The sequence below is a fragment of the Mangifera indica genome, chromosome 7 (genome assembly GCF_011075055.1).
Source record: "Mangifera indica cultivar Alphonso chromosome 7, CATAS_Mindica_2.1, whole genome shotgun sequence".
In the NCBI taxonomy this organism is placed as follows: domain Eukaryota; kingdom Viridiplantae; phylum Streptophyta; class Magnoliopsida; order Sapindales; family Anacardiaceae; genus Mangifera; species Mangifera indica.
The window spans coordinates 6266863-6280210 of record NC_058143.1 but is presented as its reverse complement, the minus strand read 5'-3'; the positions used below and the strand labels follow the sequence as shown (position 1 = coordinate 6280210).

Sequence of the window (13348 nt, the reverse complement as noted above, 5' to 3'; positions counted from 1 at the left end):
TCTCAAATTACGTACCCAACACACTACAAATTCGAAATTGATGATTGTGAGGGAATTATATGTAATAATGGTTTGATTCATTTTAAGTTGCTGAATTCTTGATCTCTTGCAAATATTTGGGAGATTAAAGTAAATTAAAGCAAGGTCATCAAAGAGAAGAATTTTTAGAAATTAATTATTTGCAATGTAGAGATTTTGGATTCATGACTTAAGCAGGTTTTTAAAACTAGACAGAACCAACTAATTTGATCAATTAAACTGTAAATCAGTCTATAATCCAATTTGATTCACAATCTAATTTGGTCTATATAAGTATTAATTTATTTGAAATTTACCCAAACTCGAGAAACTTATTGAACCTAAAAAACTATTTAAAACCAACAAAATTAGGTTTACATAATACTACACAATTTTTGTTCTGTTAGCTTAAAAAAGTTACAATTTGCAAGATCTTGATTGAATCAATGATAAAATTTGTAATTGATTTTTTCTTTATCGATACAATGAAGTGTCAATTGTTTAATTAACATATTTGAAATCATGTTTTATATATTTCCTATGTTTTCTGTTTCAAAAATATGGTAAATGTTTGATATTGTTCAAGAAATACATAATAATTTGGCAATAGGTTGAATCGGCTGGTTATCTGGTTGAACCAATTTGTAACATCCAAATTCAGGTGTGTCAGTAAACTCCACTTCCAAAATTACCCCTAGAGTTGATTTTATAACTTGTTGTGTAAAGAAATTGCAAAAGAATTATAGAACACTACTAAATGAGCAATATTTTTCAAAGGGGGTAAAATGGTCATTTTATAAAGATTCAAGGGACAAAGTGGGAATTAAAATTGAAGGGCACACTTGAAATTATATGGTGGTGCTCAGGGTTTTTGGTAATTGGCTAAGGATAAAATAGTAATTTATGGAAAAGGTTAGGGGCAAAATGATCCAAAAGGCTTATAAACTTATGCTATTCATTTTCTCTTTCATTTTTGCCAAGAACTCCATGGTTTTATCTAAGCTTTTTCCCTTAACCAAAATTCGTCCAAAAACCTAGCTAAACCACCTAATTTTCAGAGGCCCCAGTTATAAAAAGTGTAGATCTGTCAATTCTGATCAGTTCTAAGGTAAGAAATTTAATTTTTAAGATATGTCAAGTTTAAGGTTTTGATGGATGATTATATTTTTGGTTGATTAAGGTTGCCAGAAAGAAGAAAAGAAGGTGAATAAGCTTAAATCATCTATTTAGCAAATAAAAGATAAGAATTTCATACTTTACATACTTGAAGTAAATTTGAGTTAGGTTATTTAAATAACCTTTACTTATATTAGTGTGTAAGGTATTAGAATTAAGGTGATTTATGCTTAAAAGGATAAAGAAATTCATTAGAATTCATGATGTAATTTTTGGCCATAAGGGTAAAAAGGTAATTTTGGCCATAAGGGCAAAAATGTCATTTTATGTGATATAGGTTAATTTTGCTTAATTATGTGCATAAGATGTGTGATAACCCTTATATTAAGCCTACATTGTATATTTTGAAATTAATTAAATGTATGAGATATATAAATGTATGAGAGGAGAATATGATGTTTGATAAGGAATGAAAAGAATAAGAGAAAACAATGAATGAGCATATTTCATATTATGATTATATATGCATATATGAGAAATCATAGAATATGCATGATTTAGAAAAAATATATATATATAAAGAAAGAGGAAAAATATTTTATAAGTCATGCATGCTTTTAGAAAATGGAAAACAAGTATTTTTGGTTTTATAATGACTCATATGATACAGGAAAGCAGAAAACATACTAAAAATCCTTACACGCCAGCTGTACTGTGTGGACAACAAATAAAATAATCGGTTGTACTGTGTGGACAACCAGCTGTACTGTGTGGACAACAAAGAAAAAAATATCAGCTGTACTGTGTGGACAGCAAAGAAAAAATATGCGTGTAAGAGAGAATTATACTTTATATGGTGACTGCAAGTACTGTCATATGTAGTCTAGACCGGTCAATGAGAAAGAGAGAGAAACAAATTAGTAAATATTTTATGAAAGTAAATTGCATTAGAATCATACATACAAGCCTATGTGGCCGATAAAGAATTGAGAAAGATGTATGATCAGAAAATAGAAAAGTCATGACACTCATACATACATAAATCATAACGAATGAATCATATTTGTATAGTAAGAAAATGAATAAATTGGTGAAAGAAGAGAATTCTGATATGTGTTTAATGCGTGTCCGTGTCAATAATTTTATATATGAATAGCCCAGACACGTTGAGTATGAAAGAGATTAATTCTGGTATGAAATACTTTAAGTGTTTAGTATGATTTTCTTACTGAGCCATAGTCACTCATTCCATTTAATTTAATATTTTACAGGTAAAGAAATGCAGCAAAGGTTCCCGGGGAGCACTAATGAGACATGAGGCTAAGGAAGGAAGGCACCATATTTTTATTAATATATATATGTTTTGATGTATATGTGAATATATGCCTATATATATATATATATATATATATATATATATATATATATATATATATATATATATATATATATATATATATATAGTTATGAAAAATGATTATAAAGTTTCTGTGGGTGATAATTTTATAATTGTCATTATTATGTATTTATTTTACTAATGGTAATTAAATTGATGAAAATCCAGTCGATTGATAGGATTGGTTTGTGTGAATTATAAATTGGAAGTGTTACAGGGCATAATGAAAAAGAGAAAAAATATTCCCCGGGCCCTCTACAATAGGGGAACTCATGCCTTTTTTCTGTAACACACCCAATGGTTAGGAGAGGTTACACAATTGAACCACAAACTAGTTAAAAATCGGTTAGATCATCAATCTAGTTTTAAAAATATTACACGAGAAAGCTTGATTGAGTAGTTAAGGATCTTTTCTTCCCACGAATCTGCATGAATGAAGTGAAAACTTATTTTTAGAGATATTGCGAAACAAGAAAGAAGATTCGAAAGAAATGAGGGTTAGGTTTCTCGTACTATGCCAAGTATTTTGCAAAAGGCCAAAAGACTTGCTCCTACCCTAGGTATAGGGAAGTCCTAAAGTCCCACTCTTTAACTTTCAAAAATCCAAACACTACCCATGAGTTAATTGCTATTTAAAATCTCAATTAAGATTAAGGGTAAAATCGTTATTTACAAAAAAATTTTAAAATTAAAGTTTTATCACATTTTCTTTCCCAAGTTTAAAAATCTTATAATTTTTCATACGCAAAGTTTAAAAAATCAACATTTCCCCCATAGGGTTTTAAAACCGTCGCTAAAGACGATGAACTTCGTTGTCTCCAACCACGTTGACTCTCTTTCTTGACTTATCTTTTTCCTCTAACAAAGACAAAATTGACCATTAGAAGTCTTAGACAGCTGTGTCGTCTTTATCTGAGACCTTAAACAATCGTCTACATTAGAGAAAATCGGTTTCGCTAGCGGGTGGGGTTTGATCAACAAGGAGAGATAAACTAGGAGGGAAAGCTAACGCGACTTGAGATAGTGAACTTTGTCATCTCCGATGACAATTTTAAAACCGTAGGTGGAAAATTGCTGCTTTTCAAACTTTAAATAGGGAAAAATTGTTAGATTTTTAAATTGAGGAGAGGAAGAATGTAATAAAACTTTAGTTTTCTAAATTTTTTGTTAAATAACAGTTTAAGCTCTAACCTAATTGAGATTTTAAAAGGAAATTAACTTATGGGTGTTGTTTGGGTTTTTAAAAATTGGAGGATCTAAATTTGGAATTACACCTAACCTTGGGTGGGAACAAGTCCTTTGGCCTTTGCAAAAATTTTTGAATATCGAAACTTAATTTGTGTGAAACATGGCTACCTTAAATACTAGTCGACCCCGTGTCTGTTTTGATGAAATCATTAACTTACATCTTAAATATAATTCCTCAATTTACCAAATTGTCCATCCATGGACTTAAAATTTTTTATTAAATATTTGTTATTTTGGTATAGATAGTATAGTAAAAGAAACGACTTACCAACTTTCCATAATTTTCTCCACTTCTTGTTTAACCAATAATTATTCTTACAGACTAATAGGAAGAGTACAACCAAACTAATGAGTCAGAACATAGGTTGATTTCTGTTATACCGATGGTGGGCTTGTCAATTAGACATGGATTCGAACCAAACCGAGTTCGAACATAAATTGACTTAAGTTTGCTCAAATGGTTTTATAGGTGGCTCGAGTTAAGCTCAAGTTCGTTGAACTAATCTAAAGGAAGGTTCAATTTCAATTCAGAAGAAAAATTTGAAGTTCAAATTTATTGTTCGAGTTCATGACTTGTGTTCGTAGTAGAAGTTTGTAGCTCGAATTTATAGTTCGAGTTCGTGGCTAGATCTAATGGCTTAAGTTCATAGCTAGTATTAATGGCTCGGATCTACAGTAACATAAATGTAATATAAACTCAATGCAATTTAACAATAATTTCATCTTGAAACCAGTATCTATATGACCCCAATTCTATGATTTACTGATACATTTTGATTGACATGTACATTATCAAGAAGAGTTGCAAAAACTTTCAGCATCATGCCTCTAGATAATCATACCACCAAATGATGTAGACAGAATCCACTTAGTCTGTTAGTACCAAATAAGCTATTCAATACATTATGTTAAATCTATTGACTTTTTTACTAAGGTTTCCTAGTTTGAAGCCAAAACCAAATTAAACCCTTTGCAACACCCATTATAAAATTGCTCAGTTAACAACAACAAAAAATTCAAGTATGCTTACAAATTCACAATGTTACATTACAAGTTCGGACTGGACTTTTACACTTTAATTCAAACAGTGAAGGGAGCAGCAAGGCCGACTAGGTAGGGATGCAACCAATGGAAATAAACTGAAACCTCAAAGAGAGGCTAGGCCAGTTTCAAAAAGAAAGTACTTTTTGTAAAAGCCACTAGCTTTATCCATATCAAGAAGAAGGAAAGCATAACAGGGGAGGGGCATGTTAAAAAAAAGAGTCTTCCTCCAAAATAGCCTATTCTAGAAGTGCTAAAAACACAATTATGAATCTCTAAGAAATTAATTAAGAAACAAAGACATTAGGGTTTCAATTAGGATTTCTACTGTTGAAGATGAAAACCCAAAAGTATATGATGCACCAGTCAATGAAAGTAAGATAAAGATGTGTAATCAGAATTGTGGCCGGCCAAGACAAACATTGCACCAATTGCAACGACTTGCAAACTAGAGAGACAATGAGAAGAAAGGTTTGAAGGAGAGATGACAATGAATTTATGTTTGTTTGCTTGTCATTGGTCTAAAAATGGTGATGTTTGAGCAAGTGTACATTGGAAGAAGGGGTATGTATCATGAATTGAAACGACAACGTTTTGAGCCTCTTGTGCTGGCTTGATACAAGCCATGTCTCCGCTTGAACCAAGTTGATGATTGGCTCGTGAGCTAATTCAAACTGAACTCTATTGAGTTTGACTCATTTTCAGCCGAACCATTTACCATGGATCAGATTCGACCTGAGTTTATCATAAACGAATTCAAACAAAGCTAAATTGAGCCAATTTGACTTCTGAGACTGGGCCGGCTTAGCTTATATCAGGCCTAACTCCAACAACACCTGATCTATCAATTTTGAAGCTAATTAAAATCTTCCAAAACTTCAGCATTTCTAAACTTGTGTAAACCATTCTACAAAACTGTAAAACGTTCAGAATAATTGGCCGTCAGCACATTCAGAATTTTTGCATTAACATTGAGTAAAAATAATTTTAAAAGTTCTCCCTTAGCGCTTGGGTATGCGTCATTGTGTAACATCTGAAATGTTTTTTCTGTGTGTTAAGTCTGAAATGTTTCATTTCCATGGTCTTTTAATGCATCTTTGTATAGCGATCTAGATCAATAACTCGAGCATTATCCGACAGACTCGCTCAGAAGTATAAGAGTATATAAAAGGGGGTGGAAAATAAGAAACCTGGAGACTTCCATGGTACGTAACATTATCAAGAAACATAGTAATATAACAAAGTACTAAACAATTCAAGTTGTCTTTACAATATGCAGACTAAGATTTCGACGACATATATATATAGCACAATATTTCGTACAACATTATGTAATTAATCAGAGAGCTCTGAAGAATGGAATTTGATCTCTTTGACAAAGAAGCTTAGTTGCATAATCTGCATGGTTGGTCTAGATTCCGGATTGGCATCTAAGCAAGAAAAAGCGACCGCTACAATGGATATGAGTTTGTCCTGGATGTCACGTGAGGGAGTTGCAAGCCGTGGATCCAACATATCATGAAGAGCTAAATCCACATTGGAAGACAATGATGGAAATGAGGAAAGAAAATCTCTGGGATGATCTCCTTTGATTATTTCTAGTGTTAAAACTCTGAAGTTATAGACATCACATTTCTCAGCAATATACATTGTGTAAGCAAGCTCTGTAAATGAAAGATAAATATGACTATGTAGCATCCGTATTGTGTAAATTAGATCACAATATTAGATGAAGAAAGAAGAATTACATACCTGGCGCAACATATCCATATGTCCCAGCAAGTTGAGACCATTTGGATGAGTCTTGCTTGAGAAATTTGGCAGTTCCAAAGTCTGAAACATGAACTTCGTATTCTAAATCCAACAACACATTCTTGCTTGATATGTCTCGGTGGACAATTGGTGGGGAGCAATCATAGTGCATGTAAGACGAAGCATGGCTACACCTTTTATAACATTCATTCTTTTACTCCAACCCAATTCTTGTGCTTTTTCTTCATTGCTTAAGATTGTGGCCAAGCTCCCCATTTCAAGGAATTCATAAATCAAGAATGACTTCCGAGCATGGGAGCAAAACCCATAAAATTTCACAATATTACGGTGTTGTATCTCTGTCAATGCTCTTATTTTGTTGGAGAAGACATTTTGATTTTCCATCTCCACAACATGTTGAGAGTGAAATTTCTTGATAGCTAAAACATCCCCTGGTGGTAGTTTTGCTCTATAAACACTTCCATAGCCACCACTACTAATGCAATATCTAGAATCAAAATCATTCATAGCTCTTATAATTTCTTCATACACAAGTCTTCCCTCAAAATTCAATATTGAAAGTAATCCATGAGTGTTCACAAAGCTTTGCTGCTTTTGTAAGTTCCTCTTCCCTCTTTGTGTAATGAAGAACATTACTATAACAACAGTTAAAATTGCAAGTCCACTTAAAAGAGGAGAAATGTCAATAAACATGGGCAAGGAAAAATCTCTAGGTAGAGTATCGAAAAATATTTATGAAAAGATGTTTCATGATGACATTACTTTGATATATTGGTTGACGACTTGATCTAAAATTAAGATAAGGGGTTTGACATGAACTCGCTCTTGATTGGGATAAAACGGTGGAGGGATATTACTATAAAGTATATACATCAATAATAGGTTCATTGAAGTTCATATTATGGTAAGGGGTTATGGTGTATCGTTAGATACTTACTATAATCGGTGGGTGTTTGTTCATAATGAGTTATGACAAAACATATCATGATTTGATATTAGACTCGTGATTAGATTATAGTAAACTTAAGAGGCCACACAAAACAACCTAAATATATATAGAGAGAGCATATATATCATTAAGAGTTATTAATAGATGTAGACAGATACATCTTGATTAATTTATTAGTCAGATTTGATTATTCAAGGATAGCTAACATTACTGAGGTTAATAAAGTGTTTCATCATTATTGGATAAAATTCAATAATGCGTTTTTAATGTAAATAAAACAATTTAAAGAGTTAAAATGCTAAATGAGTTTAAATATCAAGCCGAGTTCTTAAAATTGTTAGGTGAAAGGGCTAGTGTGCAATTAATAAAAAATGCATATGTAAATGGGACCGTTTATCCCATTTTTAAAATAACATTTTCATTACACATTCTCACTAAAAATTGCTCAATCTCGGCTCTCTCTCTACAATTCAGGTGTAGACTTTCTCGGAGGAAACTCTTGTGGAATTCTAAACTCCATCACTTTTAAGGCTTCAAAGGTATACGAAAATCTTCCTCCTCCTCTAACATGTCAACTGACTTCAACCATTTAATCAATTTTGTGATTTTTGCTATGCACGAATATTCATAAGTGATAAACTTGTTTATTATTAATTCACGTAATTCGACAAATAATATCTGCATTCATGTCTGTGCTAAAGTTTCCTTATTAATTTTAAGGTTACAAGATATAACCACATATTTAAGACAACACAATTATAAATAAATAAATATATATATATATATATAAAATTAAATTTGAACATTGCTCTCTTGACCCCTGGTTACAGGGCTACCCGTCCAATAACTCCTAGTTAACTCTAGGAAAATATTCTTTAAACATTAACAGACTCCACACTCCACCCACGTAGTAGAGTGAAAATGAAATGCCCTCGACTTCTAAAACACTAATTCATCAGACAAAAACAGTATGGAAATTAAGAAACCTGGAAACTCCCATTTATTGACACATTATTTCAAGAGTATGTAACAGAAGAAATAATTCGCACATGTTAATAAATACACTGTCCAAGATTTCGACAACAACAGTACAGTGTTCTCGATCAAAACATAACGTAACAAGAGCTCTCAAGAATGGAATTTAAATTCTATGAAAGAGCATCAGCGGACGGTGAGGTCGAGCTCCAAGCTAGCCAAATGGGTGGGCAACACTCACAGGTCCAAGTAAAATCCTAGCTAACACAGTATGAAACAAAGTACTGTTAGCTATATATTCTGACTTATGGGTAATGTTACATATATACACTTTGAGTACACAAATTATGTATCATCATATGATTGAGTGTTATTTTCTCTTTAATTTAAAATTGCCTAAACTCATAATGATACATCATCTGTATGTCCATCTATATATTTAAAAGTGTGTATACATAGTTTTATTATTTGACTTATAATATTTCATCACTTTTAAAGGTGATTGAATGATGGATATTAGAAATAACATTACTTCTCCAGCAACATAAAATTACTCATTTCTAATATGTCTAAGAAATAATTAACGTCCGGAATATATATATATTGAAGATTACTACCTGGAGAAGGACAGGAAGCTTAGGTGCATAATTGTTGACAAACAATCTGCATGGTTGGCCTAGATTCTGGGTTGGCATCTAAGCAAGAAAAAGCAATCTCTACAATGGATATGAGTTTGTCTTGGACATCACGAGAGGGAGCTGCAAGTCGTGGATCCAACATATCATTGAGAGCTAAATTCACAACGGAAGACGGCGATGGAAATGAGGAAAGAAAATCTCTAGGATGATTCCCTTTGATTATTTCTAGTGTTAACACTCCAAAGCTATAAACATCGCATTTCTCAGTAACATTCATTGTGTAAGCAAGCTCTGCAAATGGAAGATAAATTTGATTATGTAGCATTCGTATTGTGTAAATTAGATCATAATATTAGATGAAAATAGAAGAATTACATACCTGGTGCAATATATCCATACGTCCCTGCAAGTTCAGACCAGTTGGATGAGTCTTTCTTGAGAAATTTGGCAGTTCCAAAGTCTGAAACATGAGCTTCGTATTCCATATCCAGCAACACATTCTTGCTTGATATGTCTCGGTGGACAATTGGTGGGGAACAATCATGGTGCATGTAGGACAAAGCTTTGGCTACACCTTTTATAACATTCATTCTATTACTCCAACCTAATTCTTTTGCTTTTTCTTCATTACTTAAGATTGTGGCCAGGCTCCCTCTTTCAAGGAATTCATAAATTACAAATGAGTGTCGAATATGCGAGCAAAACCCATAAAATTTCACAATATGTCGATGTTGTATCTCTGTCAATGCCTTTATTTCACTTGTGAAGGCTTTTTGATCTCCCATCTCTACAACGTGTTGTGAGTGAAATTTCTTAATAGCTAAAATGTCCCCTGATGGTAGTTCTGCTCTATAAACACTTCCATATCCACCACTACCAATACAGTATCTAGAATCAAAATCATTTGTAGCTCTTATGATTTCTTCGTACACCAATTTTCCCTCAAAATTCAATATTGAAAATAATCCAGGAGCGTGCACGCTACTTTGCTGTCTGTGTAACTCCTTTCTTTTCTTACTGAAGAAAACTCCAATTACCACAATCAAGAGGACAAGTCCTCCAAAGAGAGGGAACACAATAGCCCAGATTTTTCCTAATCCATGTTTGTGTGACTGAAAAGGTCCACAAGATGGTAGTCCTCTAACATTACCACACAATCCATTGTTCCCTCGTAGCGTTTCAATGGATGCATTTTGAAATGCTCTGCTGTTAGGAAGTGGACCCTGCAACTCATTGTAAGATATGTCTATGCTTGACAAACCATTCATCCCTTCAAAACAGCTTGGAATTAAGCCAGAAAGCTTATTGCGGGAAAGATTAAGCTTTTCCAAGCTATTCAAATTGCAGATTTCAGATGGTATCTCTCCTTTGAGCAAGTTTTGACTTAAATCTAGCTCTGACAGTTGACCCAGGTTCCCCAATTCAACTGGAATTTCTTGGCTGAGTTGATTGTTACCTAGATTCAAGTAAAACAATTTGGACAAATAGCCAAGACTTTTTGGGATTGACTTGTTCAAACGATTTGCAGACAAGTCAAGAAGCCCAAGTTCACTGAGTAAACCAAATTCCAGAGGTATGTTAGCAGAAAGTTGATTTTTATTCAAAATCAACTTGATTAGAGAAGTCAACTTTCCAAGTTCCATTGGAATTTCCCCACTTAATTGATTTGAAGAAAGATCAAGCCCTTGTAACTTAGTTGAGTTTCCAATCTCAGGGGGTATTCTACCACTAATGTTATTTCCAGAGACATTGAAAAATTCTAACTGTTGGGACTGTTTCCAATTAAATGATATTTCCCCAAAGAATTGATTGTGGCTGATATCTAAGTAAGTCAGCTCGGGGTAGTTACTGAAACTTTCCAAGAAATTTCCAGACAACTGGTTTTGTTCTAGGCGGATTCTAACCAGACTTTTACAGCTTCTCAAGCTTTCCGGGATTGGACCTAGAAAATGGTTGTTGAAAGCAGTTAATTTCTTCAATAATCCACTTTGGCAGATATTATGGGGCAAATATCCAGTCAGTTGGTTATTGCCTAGTTGAAGTTCATTCAACTTCATTAAATTTCCAATCCCTTGGGGAAACAATCCGGAAAGCTTGTTATCACCAAGATACAAAATTCGTAAATGGCTCAAATTTCCAAGTGAAGGAGGGATGGAACCACTAAGTTGATTCTCAGTCAATAGTATTTCATGAAGAGATTTCAAATTTCCCATCTCCTTAGGAATAGGACCAAAAAGATAATTACCATATAGAGATAAGATTTCCAAGTTGCTCAAATTACAAAAGGAGAGAGGAATAAAACCACTGAATTGATTAGCGCTAAAATCTAGATTGGAAAGGTAATTCAAGTTTCCTATCTCCTTAGGAATATAACCAAAAAGATGATTCTTGAATAGGAACAAAATTTGTAAGTTGCTGAGGTTACCAAAGGAGAGAGGGATGGAACCATTGAACTGGTTTTTACTCAAAACTAGATTGAAAAGATTATTCAAGTTTCCTATTTCACTTGGAATGGAGCCAGAAAGACTATTGTTTTCCAAGGCTAACGATTGCATGATGCTCAAATTACCAAAAGAGTGAGGAATAGAACCATTGAGTTGATTTCCACTCAAATCTAGCTCGGAAAGATCATTCATGTTTCCTATTTTTTCAGGAATGGAGCTAGAAAGACTATTGTCGTATAGGCACAATGTTTGTAAATTGCTCAAGTTACCAATAGAGAGAGGAATAGAATTATATAATCGATTTTCGGACAATGCTAAATCGATAAGATAATTCAAATTTCCTATTTCTTTAGGAATGGAGCCACTGAGACTGTTGTTAAACAGGTGTAAAATTTCTAAGTTGCTCATATTACCAATGGAGGTAGGAATATGATTACTGAATTGATTTTCGCTCAAATCTAGATTGAAAAGATAATTTAAGTTCCCTATCTCCTGAGGAATGGACCCAGAAAGACGATTCTTGTATAGGTACAAAAGCTGTAAATTGCTAAGATTGCCAATGGAAGGAGGAATGGAACCTTGCAGTTTATTTTCACTGAAGGATAAAGATACAAGGTTTTCCAAGTTACCTATCTCCGCAGGAATAATACCAGAAAGCTTGTTTCCATAAAGAACCAAAGACTTTAAGTTGCTCAAGTTACCCAAAGATTTGGGCATTGAACTGTCCAAGTGGTTTTGGTCCAAGAAAAGCTTAGTAAGAGAACTCAACAGGCCTATATCTTCAGGAATTGTGCCGCTTAACTGATTCATGGAAAAGTGAAGGATACTGAGATGAGTTAGGAGGCAAATTTCCTGTGGTATTTTGCCAGAAAACTGATTAATTGACAATTCAAGATACTTGAGCTTTGAAAGATTACCGATTTGAGGTGGGATGATACCAAAAAGGTGATTGATTCTAAGATCAAGATATGCAAGGTGGGGAAACATTGAGAATGAGAAATCTTGAAGCGTACCTTTCAAACTTGAATTGGTCAGGTTAATGCTATTGACACTTCCAGCATGGTTACAATGAATTCCAAACCAAGAACAAGGACTTATTTGGGTTTTCTGGTTGCTAGAAATATTGGTGGCATTAAATGGATAAATAGTCCATGAAGATAGGGAAGAATGATTCTGATTTTGAAGACTAGATTTCCACCTGAGAAGAGCAAGTGCTTCTTCAGTAGAATTGTGCGCAGCAATCAAGGAAACATTCATCACTACAAAGAGGTGGATCAAGAAAAAAAGGCAGAAGAACACATTGAATATAAAGGTTGATGACTCCATTGTTATTTTTATAATTCAGGATCTTAATACATATATATGGTCAGGATCTTGCAAGTTGTAAAACACCTAAAGTCGTAAAAAAAAAAATATATATTTAGTAATATAATTTTTATTGAATGTATTTTTGAAATGAGAGAAATAATGTATGTGTATATTTGTCATTTCACAATGTAAAATGAACTTTAGAAATAATCCCACTTGTTAAACCTACCCATAGTAGTTTTTAGAAGGCCAAACGACTATTTCCCACCCAAGATTTGATGTTTTCTCAAAAGTCCCCCCTTTAACTATGGGAACTCCAAACACCCACCTATGGCTGGTTAGATTTAACCAAACCCTAACGGTGGTAAATTTAATCTCATTTTTCCCCCTAAAAGTTTAAAAACTAACATTTTTTTTCTAAGCTAAGTTTGAAAATATCTCA

The 13348-nt window shown here is 33.3% G+C and overlaps 3 protein-coding genes across 3 annotated transcripts; all 3 read right to left on the bottom strand.

Moving 5' to 3' along the window:
• Window positions 1-6154: 6154 nt before the first annotated feature.
• On the bottom strand, window positions 6155-6976 carry LOC123221423 (MDIS1-interacting receptor like kinase 2-like). The gene is made up of 2 exons (XM_044644280.1): window positions 6572-6976; window positions 6155-6483 (listed from the first exon to the last, which is right to left on the bottom strand). The coding sequence occupies exons 1-2, from the start codon at window positions 6741-6743 to the stop codon at window positions 6155-6157; spliced, it is 501 nt and encodes a 166-aa protein (XP_044500215.1). The 5' UTR covers window positions 6744-6976.
• A 1771-nt stretch (window positions 6977-8747) lies between these two features.
• On the bottom strand, window positions 8748-10819 carry LOC123221930 (MDIS1-interacting receptor like kinase 2-like). Its single transcript, XM_044644916.1, has 3 exons — window positions 9534-10819; window positions 9134-9445; window positions 8748-8777 (listed from the first exon to the last, which is right to left on the bottom strand). The coding sequence occupies exons 1-2, from the start codon at window positions 10795-10797 to the stop codon at window positions 9153-9155; spliced, it is 1557 nt and encodes a 518-aa protein (XP_044500851.1). The 5' UTR covers window positions 10798-10819; the 3' UTR covers window positions 8748-8777; window positions 9134-9152.
• A 94-nt stretch (window positions 10820-10913) lies between these two features.
• Window positions 10914-12855, bottom strand: LOC123221422 (probable leucine-rich repeat receptor-like protein kinase At1g35710). Its single transcript, XM_044644279.1, has 2 exons — window positions 11059-12855; window positions 10914-10976 (listed from the first exon to the last, which is right to left on the bottom strand). The coding sequence occupies exons 1-2, from the start codon at window positions 12853-12855 to the stop codon at window positions 10914-10916; spliced, it is 1860 nt and encodes a 619-aa protein (XP_044500214.1).
• Window positions 12856-13348: the final 493 nt, after the last annotated feature.